This window comes from Eumetopias jubatus, unplaced genomic scaffold, assembly GCF_037043125.1.
Source record: "Eumetopias jubatus isolate StellerSeaLion01/CBP00866 unplaced genomic scaffold, mEumJub1_p1.0 scaffold_8, whole genome shotgun sequence".
Taxonomy (NCBI): Eukaryota; Metazoa; Chordata; class Mammalia; order Carnivora; family Otariidae; genus Eumetopias; species Eumetopias jubatus.
In genome coordinates, this window is record NW_028274814.1 from 22,887,944 (window position 1) to 22,907,523 (window position 19,580).

General features: G+C 45.1%; 1 protein-coding gene across 1 annotated transcript; it reads left to right on the forward strand.

Moving 5' to 3' along the window:
• Positions 1–962: 962 nt before the first annotated feature.
• Positions 963–19,087, forward strand: LOC114203621 (phytanoyl-CoA dioxygenase, peroxisomal-like). Its single transcript, XM_028096964.2, has 9 exons — positions 963–1,264; positions 2,961–3,019; positions 4,581–4,691; positions 5,261–5,429; positions 9,338–9,419; positions 11,257–11,438; positions 13,563–13,712; positions 15,969–16,103; positions 18,769–19,087. The coding sequence occupies exons 1-9, from the start codon at positions 1,190–1,192 to the stop codon at positions 18,820–18,822; spliced, it is 1,017 nt and encodes a 338-aa protein (XP_027952765.2). The 5' UTR covers positions 963–1,189; the 3' UTR covers positions 18,823–19,087.
• Positions 19,088–19,580: the final 493 nt, after the last annotated feature.

The following is a 19,580-nucleotide window of genomic DNA, read 5'->3' on the forward strand; positions in this document are numbered from 1 at the left end:
TTACATACAGCATGGTTGTGTCAATAGCTAGCATTATCTACTTCAACTTTGCTCAGAGAGTAGATCTTACGTTGTGTTCTTACCACATACACACAAAATAATGAGGAAAAGAGTGTAGGAGGGAAGTTTGAGAGGTAATGGATGTTTATGACCTAGATGATGGTGGCCAAATCCTGTATACTTGTCCCCGAAGTAACTGAAAGAAAGAATAAAGAAAGAAAGAAAGGAAGGAAGGAAGGAAGGAAGAAAAGAAAGAAGAAAGAAAGAAAGAAAGAAAGAAAGAAAGAAAGAAAGAAAGAAAAGAAAGAGAAAAAGAAAGAAAAAGAAAGAAAGAGAAAGAAAAAAGAAAGAAAGAAAGAAAGAAAGAAAGAAAGAAAGAAAGAAAGAAAGAAAGAAAGAAAGAAAGAAAGAAAGAAAGAAAGAAAGAAAGAAAGAAAGAAAGAAAGAAAGAAAGAAAAAAAAGAAAGAGAAAAAGAAAAAAAGAAAGAAGGAGGGAGGAAGGAAGGAAAGGGTGCTTGGCTGGCTTGGTTGGTGGAATGTGTGACTCTTGATGTTGGGGTTGTGAATTCCACCCCCACGTTTGGGTGTAGAGATTAAAGTAAAAAAACTAAAATAAAATAAAAACAATTTCTAGTTCTTTAGGAAATTTTAAAATAATACTAGACTGTGTGGATGAGACAAGCTTCAGGGAGTCATTTACTTCATGTGCCTTTTTTCTTTTTTAAGGAACATCCAGTGTGTTTCTAATATTTCAGACTGGATTCCCAAGCAATTAAGCTGCATCTCTTGAACAGCACGTGTTACTTCTAGGGCTGATATCTGAATTGTTACTTCAGCAGCTGAGCCAGAGGTACAGTCACGTGGAATAAACTAAATTGAAACTAGGCCTTGGCTATACGGGTCATGTTTTGGCTCAATTCTCATTGGGCGACCTGAACCCGGTCGCTAAGCCCTACAACAACAGTTCCCCGGCTGCGTGCGGCTGGGACGACCTCTGTGATCACTGAGGCGCTGGGGCTGTGGGCAGGACGTCCTCACTGTACGGTGGCCCGGGAGGCTCAGTGCATCTCCGCACAAGGCGGAATCCCAGGAGCTCTGCGCGCTCGGCCAGGGCTCCTTGTGCTCGTCGCCCCGCCCGCCGCCCGGACACAGGACCGAGGCCTGGTCGACTCGACTCCTCGCCGGAGCCATGAACCAGTCCCGTGCTGGCGCCCGCCTGCGCACTGTGCTGGGACACCTCGGCCGGGGTACGGCCGGGGCGCGCGTATCCTTTGGGCTGCGCGGGGCTCGGGCTGCAAGTGCGGTGGCCTCCAGGGTTCCTGGCACAGCCGCCCAGCGAGCTCTTCCCCTTCCTCCGCGCCCGCGTCCCCGTGATGGTGTCAGGTGTCCCGGGCACCCGGGACGGAGCGGGGCTCGGGGGCCAGGGCAGCGGGGGCGGGGGGCGCGGCGTCCCGGCGCGGGTGGCCCCAAGCTCCCAGCGGGGTCGTGACGGGGCCGACCTCAGGGGCTGATGTGGCTCCACCCCAGCCCTCCGGGCCCTCCTAGGGCCTGTTTCCCTGCCTTGCGAGGGGAGAGTGGAAGTCCTGACGGAGGGGCCTGCGCTCAGCTCCTTTGGCATTTTCTGCACTTGGCCGCGCGTGAGCCGACCGCCCAGAGCCCGGCACAGGCGAGCTTGTTAGACATGCAGATTCCTAGGCCCATCTCAGACCCATGGATTCCACATACCTGGGAGTGGGGCCCAGCCGTCTGTTTTCACTTGTTTCTGATACATGCCCAAAGGTGAGAACCACCAACCCACGGGCACTGGGGAAACTGGAACCAGAATGAAGGTTTCCAGGTCCAGTCTGTGACTACTGTGAAAATGAACCTGGATGGCTCAGTCCCTGAAACACCTGCCTCCTGATTCTAGCTCAGCTCTTGATCTCAGGGTTGTACTTCAAGCCCCGAATTGGGCTCCAACTTGGGCAACCACCACCACCAGAATCCACAATAGTAGGGAGAAGGATTTTGGACTGAAATATTGCTTTCTGTCTACCACATCTTGCTCGTGGCTGACAAAGGCCATTAACCTCTCTGCCTCAGGGAGAACAGAGGATTATACTGCCCCCAGTTACATAAAGACATGACAGAAAATAACGTGTATGAGTGGTGACATTCAGACCGTCACTCCTTAAGCTAAAGAAACAATGAAAAAAAATTAAGAGGACAAGAAGAAGGAGAGGCTAAGTAAATGATCTGTGGTTCCCTGGATAGAAAACCAGAAAGAATTTCCATAATTTCTAGCTCTTTAAGATACTTAAAGTTATACTGAACTATGTGGACCATACTTTTCCTAGAGCCACTGTTTATTTAATAGACTTTTTAAAAAATTTTATTTTATTATGTTAATCACCATACATTACACCAGTAGTTTTTGATGTAGTGTTCCATGGTTCAGTTTGCATACACCACCCAGTGCTTTTTTTTTTTTTTTTTTTAAGAAGAAGAAGAAGCCAAAAGTTTCTTGTATTTTGGACTGGACTCCCACTGCATTCAGTACCCATCTTTGGAAGAGCACAGTTCTCCTCACTTCTAGATTTTAACCTTACACTTTTTATTTGTTCAGCAGTTTAGTGGAAGAAATAGTCACGTGGAATAAACTAGTGGACGCTATGAAGTAAAGCGAATGGATCAAATCTGCGCTGAGGCACCTTTTTGCTGGGTAACCTTGGACCCGGTTAGTGAGCCCTACGGGTCTAGGCCTCCTGCACTGGGCTGCAGGCATGGCGATAAAGGTCTTGGGTCTTCCAGTCCCTTGTCTGGACTTCCTGAAATGAAATGATGTAAGCAACCGTGCGTACCTGTCAGCGGCTATGTGTGCAACCCAGTCTTCCCTGATGCCAGGGAATCCTGGGCAGACTGTTGTTTCTAGAAAAGATCGATTCCTAAATTTCATTTTATTTGCCTTAATTCACACCTAGGTAGCTCACCCCACTTCAGGGGCTGTTTCTCCTAACGGTTTCCAGCCTCCACAATTCCAGTAAGTAGATCGAATTGTCATTTTTAACCATACAATGTATATAAAGCTTTTTCTAGTGGTAACTAAGATATAAAATACATCTCATGTTGTCTGGTGAAAATTCATTACACAGGGGCGCCTGGGGTGGCTCATTGGGTTAGCGTCCGACTCTTGATTTTGGCCCGGGTCATGATCTCATGGGTCATGGGAAGGAGTCCCCGGGTCAGGGTCTGTGCATAGCAAGGAGTCTGCTCCTCCTTCTCCCTCTGCTCCTGCCCCTGCCTGTGCTCTCTCTCCCTACAGTGAATAAATAAATTCTTTAAAAAACTCATTCTACAAATTGGCTGTTGCCAGGACTTGTTCTAATTAGAGCTAGGGGAAAATGTGAAGACCTTAAAAAACTTTATTTTTTATATGTATTTTAAAAATTAGGGGAAAAGTATCAGAAGTGTATAATCTGATTTTTTCAAATTTAGGCATGTTATACCTCATTTAAGTTAGCCTGTAGTTTGTGGTCCTATTGCTATATTAGCTAGTATCTTTGGTTTATCTTAAATTACCTTTGTAGGGGAAGACATTGATCTCCATAGAATATTCTCGTAGAGCCACAGTTCCAATCCAGAAGAAAGGACTGGGTGATCTGAGATTGTGCATTTGCCATGCACTTACTTGGATTTTGTGACTTTGATTTCTTCTGAGAATGTATGATCTAGACAATTTAAAACATAAAGTCTATTGAATTTGTTTCCCCACCTGAAAAACCGTGCATATTCATTACAGAACAAATAGGAAAATCAGAGAAATAAAAGGAATTTAAAAATGTCATCCAAAATTCCATGATGTAAAGATAATCACTTAAAAAATGTTTTCTTGTATTTCTTTGCATTTGTTTTCAAGTAGTGTCTTGGTTATAAACAAATCTAAATACATTTTATTATAGTAAGCACTGTCCGTACTATCATATGCTCTTCATTTTTTTAAAAAGATTTCTTTATTTAAGAGAGAAAGTGCACACATTGCAAGTGGGGGGAGGGGCCGAGGGAGAGAATCTCAAGCAGACTCCCCGCTGAGCCCATAGACCATTTTGGGGCTTGATCTCAGGACCCATGAGATCATGACCTGAGCCCTAACAACCAGTCCACACTTAACTGAGCCACCCAGGGGCCCCATGCTCTTCATTTTTAATGCCTGAGTCCTGTCCCATTGAGTGGATATAATTAATTAATTCTTCTATTTTTTGGTGATAGCAGTAGTTAACGTTTTGGATCCAAACGTTTTAAAAAATGGTCAGACTGGGGGCGCCTGGCTGGCGCAGTCGGAAGAGCATGTGACTCTTGATCTCTGGTTCGTGAGGTCGAGCTGCATGTTGGGGATAGAGATTACTAAAAAAAAAAAAAAAAAATCAATAAACTTAAATCCCAAAGACTTGTTTCAAAACACTGTTCAGGTTATTTTCTTAGAGTAAATAAAAAATAGAAATGCTGGGTGGAAGAGTATGAACATTTGTCAGGCTCTCGATACGTATTGTTGGGTTGTGATTTTTCAGTTGGACTTATTTGGAAATTTTTTTTTTCTCCTTTAGGTATACTCGGGATAATAATGATCTAAGCCTAGGACAGAGACAATTTTATGAAGAAAATGGGTTTCTTGTCATTAAAAATTTGGTATCTGATGCTGATATTAAACGCTTTAGGTACAGTAACCCTTCGTTGTTTTACAGAAATGTTGTATGTTTGCAGTAGGAATGTGAGTAAGATGAGCGTGTGTGTGTTCAGATATTTTTCAGTGATTGGCTCATTGGGAAGTGGTTAGGAACATGAGCTCTGGAGCCAGACCAGCTGGCTTTAATCTTAGCCCCGCTACTTCCTGTTGTGTGTCTTATGCCCTAGCGTTGTTGTGAGGACTGAATAAGGTGAAGTACACAAGAGTCCTTCGAAGGGGGCCTGGCCCGTGGTAAGTATGAGAGAAGTAGTTGCCCTTATTACTCAGGTGCAAACCAAATCACAGACATTTCCCCACTGTTCTGGGAGGCTAAAGGATATGTGAGTTCCCGCAGTGAATTCCAGCCTCACGGTGAGGAGAGGGGGCTTCTGAGCTGGCCGGTTTCTCTTCCCCGTCCTCAGAACTCCTGAGCCTGGCCCGGAGGTCAGCCTGGTGCAGAGACACCACCCCCTCCATCTTCGAGAATCTTTCCACAGAACTGGCCAGGCCAGGTGTCTGGAGCCTGCACTAATGACATCATCTGCCAATTTAATTTTCTAGGAGCGAGTTTGAAAGGATCTGCCAGGGGGAGGTGAAACCAGAGCAAATGATGATAATGAGAGATGTGTCCATTGCAAAATCAGAATATGTGCCAAGTGAAAAGACAGTTTCAAAGGTCCAAGATTTCCAAGAAGACAAGGAACTCTTCAGATACTGTGCTCTCCCTGAGGTTCGAGAGCCTTCCTGCATTTTCTTTCCCTCTAGTCCAATAGCCCACCTGCATGCTTGCCTCCGGAATTGCTGCTTACACTTTCTCTGGCCCCCTTGTCTTGTGGCTGGTGAGCAGTGGTTTTCAACTGGAGGTGGACAGTTGGCGGTGCCTGGAGCCATGCTGGGTTGTCACGTGGTGGGGACCCTGTACTACCGGCTTCTCTCGGGGTAGAGGCTGGACATGCTGCTAATGGAGCCCAGGGATCCTACAGTGCACAGAATAGCCCCCTCCCCCAGATAATGAATTATCCAGCCCCCAATGTCAGTAGTGTCCAGACGGAGAAACCCTGTCTGGAGTTTGGTCATTATCCTTGGTTGAGAAGGTTAGGAATTCTGCCTTAGAGAGAGACAGAGCCTCTCCGACTCTGGATATGGCATATCAACAGGAGGGGCATTGCAGGTCTCATCACTGGACATCCCTTTGTTTCTTTTTTTCTCATGAATCTGGTCAGTAGAGGTTTAAGGTTTTGTTCAGATTTATTTTTTATTTATTTATTTTTGTTAAAGATTTTATTTATTTGAGAGAGCGAGAATGAGAGAGAGAGCACATGAGAGGGGGGAGGGTCAGAGGGAGAAGCAGACTCCCTGCTGAGCAGGGAGCCCGATGTGGGACTCGATCCCGAGTCCTCGATGACCTGAGCCGAAGGCAGTCGCTTAACCAACTGAGCCACCCAGGTGCCCAAGGTTGTGTTCAGGTTTAAAGTCGGTTTTAAAAAATTATTATTATTTAAGAGTAATTCATAGTTATGAAGATATCCACATAGCACAGCAGGGCATAACAGGAGAAAGGAAGTCTCCCACCCGCCAGCCCCATTCACTGCTGAGCTTTCTGGTGCATTCAGCTAGAATTTTTTCATGGCTATGCAGGTGCACCTATCTACCCACACCTTTTGTGTCACGTGGGAACATACTGGTTGTCGCCATGTTTTCTCCACTTATAATAGATCTTACACATCTTTCCGTATCACTTATATATTACTCTATATCATACTTTTAAACTACTGCGTAGCATCCCACTGCATAAATGTATCACAGTTTATGAACCATTTACGGAGAATGGTTTAAAGGACACATTGCATATAGTACATGTTAGAAATTATAACCCCAAGGGCGATTAGAAAATTTGCCTCACGTGGGCACCTGCCTGGCTCAGTTGGTAGAGCACGCGACTTTTTTTTTATTTTAAGATTTATGTATTTATTTTAGAGAGAGAGTGAGGCGCGAGCAGGTGGAGGGGCAGAGGGAGAGGAAGAGAGAAAATCTCAAGCAGACTCCCCAGTGAGCACAGAGCCTGACATGGGGCTGGATCTCTGGATCCTGAAATCACGGCCTGAGCCGAAATGAAGACTCGGCTGCTTAACCGCCTGGGCCACCCAAGTGTCCCGAGCCTGTGGCTCTTGATCTCTGGCGTGTGAGTTCAAACCCCAGGTTGCGTGTGGATGTTACTTAAACCTAGAAAAAAAAAAAAGTTAAAAACTAGGACACCTGGGGTGCCCGGGTGGCTCTGTCATTAGGCATCTGCGTTCGGCTCGGGGTGGTCCCAGAGTCCTAGGATCGAGCCCCGCGTCGGGCTCCCTGCTCAGCGGGAAGCCTGTTTCACCCTCTCCCAGTCCCCCTGCTTGTGTTCCCTCTCTCTCTGTCCTCTGTTAAATAGATAACGAAAATCTAAAAAAAAAAAATGGGACAACTGGGTGGCTCAGTCGTTTAAGCGTCAGCCTTCGGGTCAGGTCATGATCCCAGGGTCCTGGGATCGAGTCCCAATTGGGCTCCCTGCTCAGTGGGGAGGGATCGTGCTTCTCCCTCTGCCTGCTGCTCTCTCTCTCTCGGTCTTTCTCTGACAAAGAAATAAAATCTTTAAAAAAAAGTTAAAAAATATTTTAAGAAAAGAAAAACTGCCTCCTGAAAAAGACGGTACAGGTAAGTCACCTCTGATGTCCAGCCCCTCGGGTTGGGGACAAGAGGGGACGTGGCCCTGCTGAACTATCCATTCTTCCCAAACTCAAGTCCTGCTATGGAAATGGAACTTGTGAGCATTGATCAAGGAGGAAAAGCTTGAAGTTAGAGGCAACATGTGGTAGAGTAAGCACGACCAGGACGTCCAGGTTTCCCACCTCTCTAAAGTGTGACTCATGCATGCATCTGCTGGTTCATGAAATGATTTTTAGGAGAAGGGTATGACTTTAGTAGTTGGGTATTTATTTTGATGTGTATTGGAAAAAATAACCAGCACATCCATCCTATGGACCTCAGGAATAAATCAGGAAAAGACGTGAGTCGATTTAGGGAAATTATTGGCTAACTATCGGGCAGCTCTGTAAAGTACGATAGAAATGGTAAAATGGCTCTTGAGTATCACTGAGATTTAGAAAATACTGGTCGGAGGCGCCTGGCTGGTTTAGTCGTGGGAGTATGAGACTCTTGATCTCGAGGTTGTGAATTCGAGCCCCACAGTGGGATTAGAGATTAGTTTAAAAAAGAAAGAAAGAAAGAAAGAAAACACTGGCCTGAGGGAATCCCAAAAGTTGACACGCTTTATAAAAACAAGAAGTATGAGTCCTGACTCCTAGGATTTTGGTACCATTTCAAGCATTTCATTCCCAAGTTGCCAATATTCCTTATAGGGCATCAAGTAGAAAGCAGTAGAATATGCTTGTTTTTGGAGTCAGACAGAATTGGAGATTGAATACCATCTTGTTCGTTTAATTGGTTCTGCCAACTTGGGCAGTTTATTAGCTTTAGCCTCATTTGTGTGGGGTGTTCTCTTTAAAGGATTATTAATGCATGGACGCATTACTTTTCAGGGACCGCTGTGAGGTTTAGGTGGGCTGATGCATAAAGCCCCTGGCAGGTAGTAGGCATACAATGCCCAGTCTTTTCTGCACGTACCCCTCCCTTGGTGGGTTAGACGCAAGGAGGTAGCACCCCAGCTGCCAGAGCCCGGGTCCCATGCTCATTGCTAACTTGGTCTCAAGCCTCCGTGCCCATGTCATTATTGAAGACCCTTCTTCCACCAGAAAATCGACTCCATGGGGGCAGGGACCTGCTCATCTCATTCCCCACCGTACCCCCGTTTCCTTTCACTCTGTCTGCTTTGGAGGGCCTCGGTGAAGAGCTGGGGAATGGGAGGTGCTCTGATTGTGAAGTGGCCCCAGATGCTCTTCTGTTTTCTTCTGGGGTATGCATGGCCGCTGCATGTGTGCTGGGGCCTCTCACGGTCCCTCCTTGTTTTCTTAAGTAGGCTCTGCGCCCAACGTGGGGCCTGAACTCACGACCTGAGGTCAAGAGCTGCATGCTCTACCGACTGAGCCAGCCAGGGGCCCCTCATGGTCCCTTCTTATGAGGAGTCTCGGTGGGGGAAAGAGGAAGCTGCCTTCTCCCTGGGCAGCTGTGGACAGTTCCAGTTGAGAGAAGAGTATTTCTGTCCTTCCCAGGTGATACCTCAGAGAAACACTTGTCTCTCTTGTAGAAAAAGCGGTTGGGCTTCCAACTGGCTCGGAAAAGCCTGTTTAATTCAATGTTGAAGATTTCCTGTTCCAACTTTTTCATTCTTTGTTTGCAGTGTCGTGAAATACCAAGTGGTTTCTTAAAAAAATATAGTTATTTATTTATTTGGAGGGGAGGGGCAGAGGGAGCGAATCTCAGGTAGACTCCCCACTGAGCAAGGAGCCCAACACAGGGCTCGATCCTGACTCTGAGATCATGACCAGAGCTGAAATCAAGAGTTGGAGGCTTCACTGCCTGAGCCACCAAGGCGCTCCTACCAAGTGTTTAATTCTTGGCATCTTGGCTCTTGTACAGATAATTGTACTTTGTGCCACTTTTGTGCATTGCATTTCTCGTGAAACGTTTTCTCCTCTTTTCTCTTAGATTCTGAAATATGTGGAGTGCTTCACTGGACCCAATATTATGGCCATGCATACAATGCTAATAAACAAACCTCCAGATTCTGGTAAAGGCCTCTTACTTGTTATGGAGAAGCCAAAAAAATAAAAAAAGAAAAGAGAAAAAAATAATTTAAGGTGTTCTAACTATACCTGTGTGTATAAATGTTAAACTTTGATAAATAAATATATATGTCCTTTTATTTAAGTCTTAAAATAGCATACGTCATAACAATGGTGAAGTACAGTAGTGATCTCAGATGTTAACTGTAGGGTTATTGTTGGATTTTCAGACGACTGGCTTGCTACTCAAAAGTTTGGTTTAATGAACATGACTGTTCATATACCATAGGCTCCTATGATTACAATCATCACCTCTAAGCTTTGTTAACCATTCTCACCTATGATAGTGTGAATTTGGCCTTCCTGATTGAAGACATTATTATTCCTAACAAAATTAAAACTATTCTTAGAAATCACATACTAGGGTACCTGGGTGGCTCATTGGTTGGGCGACTGCCTTCGGCTCAGGTCATGATCCTGGAGTCCCGGGATCGAGTCCCGCATCGGGCTCCCTGCTCAGCAAGGAGTCTGCTTCTACCTCTGACCCTCCCGCCCCATGTACACACTCTCTCTCTCTCATTCTCGCTCTCTCAAAAAATAAAAATAAATTTAAAAAATCACATACTACAGTTGCTCTTAAAATCACAAAATACAGTTGCTCTTGTGCTTGCTAAAATGTAGCTCCTAAGATCTCACTCCCAGAGAAACTGGTTTGGAAGCTAGAACCCAGGAATCCGTATTTAAAAAAAAATTTTTTTTTTTAAAGATTTTATTTATTTATTTGAGAGACAGAGAGAATGAGAGAGAAAGCACATGAGATGGGGGGAGGGTCAGAGGGAGAAGCAGACTCCCTGCTGAGCAGGGAGCCCGATGCGGGACTCGATCCAGGGACTCCAGGATCATGACCTGAGCCAAAGGCAGTCGGTTAACCAACTGAGCCACCCAGGCGTCCAAAAAAAATTTTTTTTTTAAAAGTAGGCTCCATGCCCCGCATGGAGCCCAAAGCGGGGCTTGAACTCATGAAACTGAGCTCAAGACCTGAGCTGAAATCAAGAGTCAGATGCTTGACTGAGTGAGCCACCCAGGCGCCCCCAGGAATCTGCATTTTTAAGCTAGCCCCAGCTCTTGGGCCATGCTGAGAAAATGTATTCTATCAGGAGTAATAAATGGGTCCTTCAAGATTCTTTATCCTTTTCCACTTTTTCTGGAGAAAAGAGGCCAGGAGAGCTTTATGTGACTGGCCTGTAGCGTAGCACCACGAAATCTCTCCCACCCTGGATGTCTTGCTTAGAGAGGTCGGGGTTGGGGATTGGGGAACACCAAGTTCAGAGCGCAAACAGGGAACCACGGAAATGTGGTTCTGTGACCTCTGATTCTACACAATGACTGTGCACCAAGTGCTTCTACTTTCACAAGGAACTTCTTGGCGGCCTTTTATTAATTTAGTTCATTGATAGTGTTTGTATCAGCCACTTTGAAGGCTAACAGGGAACTTCAAATTTGTCTACTCTCTTCAACTAATCAAACTTTGTTTTGAATACTATGCTCTGTGCTCAAACCAGAGTTACAAAGGAATAAAGCACAACACAGACCATGATATGTTATGAGTTGCTAGAGAATGGTGTGAGTCCTCGGCTACCAGAAACCCAGAAAAAAAGTGTAGGATCTGGAGTCACCCTGTGGATTTGATATTCCAGTGTGGTGCTTCTCTGGGCATGCTGATTTTCTATAGTGCCGTTTCCGTCGTCTGGGTTTTGTAGCGATAGTCATTGTTCTGGTTTTGCGGGCAAAGGCGACGAATTCTGAGGTTCAGGTGTGTTTTAACAGCAGGTTCTGTTTCAGGCAAGAAGACATCCCGTCATCCCTTGCACCAGGATCTGTACTATTTCCCCTTCCGGCCCAGCAATAACATAGTTTGTGCTTGGACAGCCATGGAGCACATCGACGAGAACAATGGCTGCCTGTGTGTGCTCCCAGGCACACACAAAGGCCACCTGAAGCCACATGGTTATCCTAAGTGGGAGGTATGTCTGCATACAGGATAAATCTATCTTTCTTTCTTTTTTTTCTTTTCTTTTCTTTCTTTCTTTTCTTTCTTTCTTTCTCTTTAAGATTTTATTTATTTATGTGAGTCAGAGACGCAGAGAGAGAGAGGGAGGTAAAGGGAGAGAGCTCACGATATTTGCACATGTGAGAGGTGGCGGGAGCAGAGAGAGGCAGCGGGGGAGGAAGAGGGACATGCAGACTCTGCTGAGCACTGGCCCCACATGCAGCTTGATCTTATGACCCCGAGATCATATCCTGAGCCCAAAATCCAGAGTCGGACACCCGACTCCCTGAGCCACCCAGGAGCCCCTAGTGGATATATCTCAACCAGAAGATTTATTGTTTTGATTTCCTATCAGTATCCATAAAGAACTTTAACGATGAGATGGCATTTCCTTTCCTAGCAAAACATTGTTTTAGGTTTTGGAATTAGGATCAGAGAAAATTCAAGGATGTCAGGTAAGATAATCATTTTTCTTTCAACAAGTTTTGGAAAGCTGACCAGCGTGGGAAACTCTGGTAGGCGCTGTATAGGATCTGAGATGATTAAGCCTCATGGCAGAGGTCAGACATAAACACTCACAACACCAGATGCATGTCTCAAATGCCAAGTAATTCTTATGCACTGATCGCTGGCCCTTAGGATAAAGAAGAGGGGGGAATCATCTCTTCCCGGCTAGAGAGACCAAGGAAGGCTCTGGGGAAGGAGGAGTAGCATGCCATTGTGTGCCCATTGAATGGTTTATTGACTGAACTGTTGGTGTGAGAAAACTATCAAATGCTTTTGAGCCCATGAATGGTGAGCTCAATTGGCTCTTCAGGAATGATAATCTTGAGGTCTAGAGCAGGATGTACTGGAGGTCAGGAGTCCAGAGGCAGAGAAACCAGAGAGGAGATTATGAGTGTTTTAGGTATCAGACAATAAGGCCTGCAAACCCCATAATGATGGTCAGAATGAGAGAGCACGTGTTGTTAAGGCAGGAAGAATGAATGTGGTTTTGTAGGAAGTAAAGAATATGGGTTTCAGGACTTCTGCCTCAATTAGTTAGAACTCTTGCACTGGGGATTAGTGCCAAGTGAAAATCTTTGAGTCTGGATTCGGATATAAAATCTGAAACGGTAAGATTCATAAACTGAGTTGAGGTTTAGGGAAAGTTTGGTGCAGGCAACAGAAGCGGGCTGTGGCTGACGTAAGCCAAAGGGAGTGTCTTGGAGGGACGCAGGCACGTGCTGAGTCCATGGAAAGCCTGGCTGGCTCTGGGGAGAGGGAAAGTGGGAGTCACCGTTCCCTGGGAACAGTCAGGTTGGGACACCTGGTGGGGACAGTTGAATCTTGACCATGACCAGGGTCTTTGATCAATCCTCTGTTCAGATTCAAAGTGAGGACAACAGTGGGAGGTCTGATTGACCAAGCTTAGGTCACAAATCCACCCTGGCCAGGAGAGAAGGGTACTGGGTCAAAGTCCCAACACAGTCCAGCAGGAAAGCGGCCCTTCCCCCCAGAAGAATGTGGGAGAGCCTTAGGGAGGAGAATGGGATACCGTGCCCCCCCCCCATAACCATTACTGAAGCAGTAACTTTGGAAGTAGTTATAAAAAAACACAATGTTTTAATTGACTATTCTTCTTTCTTTACTCTGGATGTGACATGAGTGCTTTCTGAGCTGAGGAAACTTGAGCATTTTCTCTCTGTTGGCTTGGAAGAACAGTTTGCTTCTCAGAGGAACTCCTTAGCCAAAGAAGAATTATTTAGGCAAAGTTCCAGGTGAAGAGAACATCATGTTGGGAAAGAGAGGTTAAGATTCAGGCTGGAAAGGGGATCTCCCGTGTTAACCGCAAAATGCAAAGATGGTCTAGATCTTCACTTACAATTCAGTAATGAAGGCTAAGTGGAAATTTCAGATTCTTCCTTTGGTCCCCCAAATCCATGATTTTTACAACCAGATATCTGAGAAGTTTTTGTATATATTACAGCTTAAGAGTCTATTTATCTCTTTCTCTTGGCAGAACTTAGGAAACCTTTGCTTTTCCTAATGAGTCATTGATAAAATTCTGAATCACGGGTTCCTCTAATACAGACTTTGGTTTTCTTGTGTGTTCTAGGGGGGAGTTAACATAATGTTCTACGGGATCCAGGACTATGATGAAAACAGCCCCCGAGTGCACCTTGTGATGGAGAAGGGAGACACTGTTTTCTTTCATCCTTTGCTCATCCATGGATCTGGCTGGAACAAAACTCAAGGATACCGGAAGGTATGCACTCACATCACTGTACCTTCCAAAGATGAAGAGGTTAGAAACAAAAATGTCAAGATATGTGAAACGTTATGAGATTTGGACATTGAACTAAACTGGCCTTTAGCGGGGTTTATATTTACCAGGAAATCTATTTGCTACCTCATGCTTTTTTGCTCTTATCAGTAAGAAGCCGGGTGACCTCAGGATCCCAATCCTACTGATACTGATTTACGAACATTCATAGAATTGCTTCAGAGAAAGAACATACTTGGGAGCCCACAGCCGGTGCTTTTGGAGGCAGACACAATGGCTGACATACTAAAATCATAAGATTTGGAATGTATATAGCTCACAGTAATCACATAAGAGGACAGTTTATAATAGCTTTGTTATTGGGAAAACCATTATTGATTCTAAACAAAGGTTCTGAATTGGCTGCCCAGACCTCAGATTTCACAGGCAGCCATATTTTTCACCTCTTAGTCCCAGAATTTGTTTTAGCCCTAGAATGTTTTACAAACCTAATGATTTCATCGCTTACATTAAAAAAAATTGGCATTTCTCATACTCCCAGATTTTTCGCTTCTCAAAAATTCAGCAGATCTGACAGTACTATGGACTCTCATTTCCCCATATAACATGGTCTTGATACTAAATATTGGGGGCTTCTTTGGGGCTGAGTGAAGGCTTCCAGTTTGTCACACCAACCCCCGTTGTCTCCCTGAAGTGAAGACTTAGCTACCAGGTTTCACCTTCCATTCCTTCATTCATATTTCCATCAGGTTGACGGGGCCGGGATGAGAGAGAGGCAAGAAGGCACTCTTTTGTGGGGCAAAATTTAACGGGGGCGGGGGGAAGATGCCAAAAAAAACCCCCTCAGCAATCAAGTTAAATGATATTTTAGGGCAGTATTTAGAAAATCAAAATTAATGCAAAAACTATCCATGAGGAACACAATGCCAACATTTTAAATAAAGACTAGATCAGACTCTCCACCAGCAGGACCCTCGGAACTCTTCAAGCAGAGGGTACGGCCCCAGTGACACAAATGATGTGAGTGTTCCTGAGTTTCACCACTTCGGGCCTTTAATCAGGGATCCTTAGCCTCAAAATTCAACTTGAAATGAAAAATGGAAACGTATGTGTCTGTGTGTGTATAAGAACAGGAAGCTGAGACCAAAGATCTGAAAGTTGTATGAGTCAGAAAATTATATTACTTGCTATATGATCAGGATCATAAACTGAGGTAGGATCACTACATATTGAAACGGTCCATGTTAAAAAGTTGAGAGAGAGTATAGAATGATTACTCTTTGAAAATAAAAGTTACAGAATAAAAAACGTAAGTAATCTGAGATTTAACGTACTGACTTTGCAATTTTTCAGTAGTTTTTCAACTACTTTAATGTTTGGGAAAATATGAACCCTTAAAAGAAATACATAAACCCATGTATATGGGTGTGCACTTTCCCCCTTTGGCCTCAGGTGTCACTCCTCCTTGGCGTGGTGTGGGGGCTTCTGTGGGAAATGGAGTCTGTGACTCTACCGCCTAGAAGTCTGATGTTCTGGGCAAAGCAGGCAGTCCTTCCAGTAGACATGGTCACCTCAAGAGAACTAACTTGCAACTAGGAAAGCGGGGTTTAAGTTTAGATCAGCTTATAACTTTTTCAACAATGGGGAGAACCAAGTAACCTCCATCTTACCTTCAGAAGGAAACAAGATGGGGACTGTACGTGAATGCTATCGGACTTCAAATGTCTGTTTGATTTGAGAGGGGTGGGCGTGTATATTATTTTCTTCTGCAAGGTATTTTTGTGGGTTGTTTTTTTTTTTTTTTCACGATCTGTAGCCATTGAAATAACAACCCACCACAAACTCAGCTGAGTAACTAACTTCTCTAGGAAGATGATGAAGAACCCCGGAACACATTCCTGTTTAGGACTTGAGGACATCCACACACTAGACAAATCACATGTTCAAAAGTTAAAGTCCTCTTACTCGTGTCGTTATGTTCCCTGCCCATTTTGAAAACAAGTATCACAGGGAGCTCAAAACCTCTTGTCATTTCTCAGTCAGCCTTTAACTGTCCCTGGGGCGTGGGGGTGGGGGTCACTGAACCCTGAAGAGACTAACACAGGACACCACGGAACATTCTAGAAATCAAACGCTGAGTGAAATAGCTGACTTTCTAAAAGAAGTCTCCCTGTTTGGTTGCTGGTGTTAATGGAATGGTTTTTTTTCCCCCAATATTAATCCTGTCACACTGCACAGGCAATTTCCTGCCATTTCGCCAGTTCGGACTGCCACTACATCGATGTCAAAGGCACCAGTCAAGAAATCTTTGAGAGAGAGGTTATGGAGATAGCAAACAAATTACATGGAATTCCAAAAGACAGCACGCTGAGGGTACGTCTGTCTGAGATGATAGGTTAAGACTATTTTTTCTTCTTTCCTTCAGCTGCTTAACTCTCATACCTGATGTACTTTGGAAGTATAGCATGCTTTGTTTAGAGCGCCTTGCAGAAGCTTTGCTGAGACCCACTAAGAATGACAGTGGGATTTCAGCTTGTACTTGCTTCCCAGGCGGGGGGCACCTGAGCACCCCAGGCTTCTTTATGTCTTTGGCCGCCCTGTGGTATGCAGGCTATCCTGTTCAAGGACAGACAGGTGGAAACAGAACACAGGTCTAGAGGAGAGCAAGTGAAGCACAAAGGCTACCTTCTGAATGCACAGAAGGAAGTTAAAGGTTTGGGCTTTCACTCACAGGCCTCCTTTATGTGTATACAGCAGAGTATTTACATATATGTAAATCCAATAAGACTCCCAGAAAGCAATTCTTAAGCAGGTTTTTGCTTGGGTCAGTTCACATCTGGAGTGTCATGGAGCAGACTTCAGAAACCACTGATGCTTATCAATAGGGGGCATGAGACATTATTTCATATCCCTTTCTACTTAACACACATCACTTGTAAATTCTTCGTAACTAGTGGACATTCAACGCTGATGATGATTAGCAGACAAACTGTAGTCAAGGCAAATAAACGTATTTACTTTGTAGGTGAAGTCCATTTTAGCCTCTGAACCAAGAAGCTGATCCTATGTTTTAATGTGCATTAATCATAAATGCATGCGTTTCCTACGGGGGTGACAGGACCCCCAAGGAGACCGACTGTCGTGATAACTCTGGGCCTTCCGGTCCTGGGAAGAGTACCATACACCAACACTAAGCTACCGTGCCACTGGGAGTCATCTTCTGAAACTCCTTCCCAGCTTAAGAACCTCACTTCTCCCTTCTGAACCTGTGAATCTATCCCACGTCTGAAAAGGCTCTCGTTTCACATTTGCAGATGGTAGAAAGTCTTGTCCTCCTTCCTTGGTCCAGTACTTAAAATGCCTTATGAAGGCACCGTATCTTGTCAAGTGGGGCTTCCGTGCAACACTCTGAATTTTAAAGCAGGCATACATTATGTTTGAGGCTTTTCAGGTCGTGATAAATGAATTGCCTCCTGTATTTATTTCATCCTATTTTTAAAGAGATTTTAAATCTTTTAAAAGCGTCGGACTTTGGCTCGGGTCATGATCCCGGGGTCCTGGGATCGAGCCTGGCATCCGGCTCGAATGGGAAGCGGGAAGCCTGCTTCTCCCTCTCCCACTCCCCCTGCTTGTGCTCCTTCTCTTGCCGTGCCTCTCTCTCTCTCTCTCTCTCTGATAAATAAAATCTTTTGTTTATCTGAGAGAGAGAGAGGCACACAGAGGTGGGGAGGAGAAGGGGCGGCAGAGGGAGAGGGACAGGCAGACTCCCTGCTGAGTGGGGAGCCTGACACGGGGCTCAATCCTAGGACCCTGAGATCATGACCTGAGCCAAAGTCCGATACTTAACGGACTGAGCCACCCAGGTGCCCCTCCTGTATTTATTTTAAAATGTTAGTCTCGGGAGCCTGGGTGGCTCAGTTGGTTAAGCGACTGCCTTCGGCTCAGGTCATGATCCTGGAGTCCCGGGATCGAGAGTCCCATATCGGGCTCCCTGCTCGGCCGGGAGTCTGCTTCTCCCTCTGATCCTCCCCCCTCTCATGTGCTCTCTCTCTCTCATTCTCTCTCTCTCAAATAAATAAATAAAATCTTTAAAAAAAATAAAATGTTCGTCTCGCAGATATAGTTTCTCAGCTTTACTTGGAATGATGATGTTAACTTCTGCGATAAAGTTCTTTGTGAGGTACAAGAGCACTTTCATAGCCCTATTCTTACTTTCTTCACCAAAACCCAGTGGAACAATCATTCTCACTGTTTTTTTTTTTTTTAAGATCTATTTATTTATTTGAGAGAGAGAGAGTGCACACAAGCCAGGGGAGAGGAGAGAGTGAGGGAGGGAATCTCTAGCAGACTCCCGACTAAGCGAGGGGCCAGACGTGGGGCTGGATCCCACCACCCTGAGATCATGACCTGAGTCGGACACTTATCTCACTGAGCCACCCAGGTTCCCCTCACTCCACGCTCTTAAGGAGAAAGTGAAAAGTCCAAGAGGTTGGCCAAAGTGACGTAAGCGAAAGAGCTACATTTCGGAATGAGGTCGAATTTCGAAACCTGTTTTTTCCACCTGACCTTGCTGTCTGCTCAAAAATAAACAAGGAACAAAAAAAGTCTGAATTGTTTTGTTGAGAACAAAGGGAAAAAACAAATGAACCCCAAACTCATGACATCATTTTCACTTAGGAGCAGATCACTCAAAATGGGGCAGTGTCTAAAGGAAAGCAGGACAAGGGGAGGGCGGCAGTGTGGGCAGTTGTGACCAAACACCGTGCTCAGCCGGTTGAAGATACCTGTGGTCAACAGCAGAGCCAAATAAGACAGGCTGACCTCCTGGGGACTGGCTCTCTTAGTTTGTTCGACACTAGTCTAGATGTGGGCAAGTGCATCATTTGGAGTCCTGGAATATGGTTTATTTACTAACTGACAGGACTCCTGTGCAGAGTTTTTCCATTTAACTGTTGGCAGATGCTAGAAATCTCCTTTGTCTTATGCTGAACAGATTCCCAGTGTTCCATCAACTCACTGTGTTTGGCTTTATTTCCAGGATTTGTGTAGATTTCGAGGGCGGCTGGTGAAAGGAAAGAGGATCAACCTGTGAGGTAGCCCTCTGCTGGAGCTCTCTGAGAGAAAACCACAAGGAATCAAGGTGCCTAGGGAGAATGTTTTCTTAACAAGCTGCCTTAATCTTTTCTATCACTTGCTTTCCAAATCACTGCACGTGCAGACCTGGTAACTCCTGGCACGTGATTAGTTCTGTGTGCAGAGCTGTTGCTTTCATGGATGAATACATGTAACAGTGGCCGATTACCGTTTTCAGGAGAACTAAGTGAGGGCTGCACCTAATAAAAGTGTTTGATGTCTCATTTAAGTGTGTTCAATCAGTTTCTTTCATTCAGTTAGCTCTTTGCCCCAGCAGAAAGGAATCCTTTGTTGTTGTTGTTTTTTAAAGATTTTATTTATTTGGGAGAAAGAGAGAGCATGAGAGAGAGAGAGAGCACGAGCAGGGGGGAGGAGTAGAGGGAGAAGCAGATTCCCCACTGAGCAGGGAGCCCAATGTGGGACCGGTTTCTAGGACCCTGGGATCATGACCTGAGCTGAAGGCAGATGCTCAACCGCCTGAGCCACCCAGGGGCCCGAATGGAATCCTTTGAAACTCAGGGTATAGGGACTTTTGCATCCCTCTTCTGGAAAACCCACCACCCACTGACTTCATGGCATGAGAGACTTCTCAGATCTAGAACACTAACACAGGCACGTGTAATGAAGGGCATTGTGGAGTAAAAGTAAGGGCGGATGCTCATGCTCTGACACAGGATTCCTTGCATGACTTCTCCAACCCAAGCAGCGGCCTTAAAA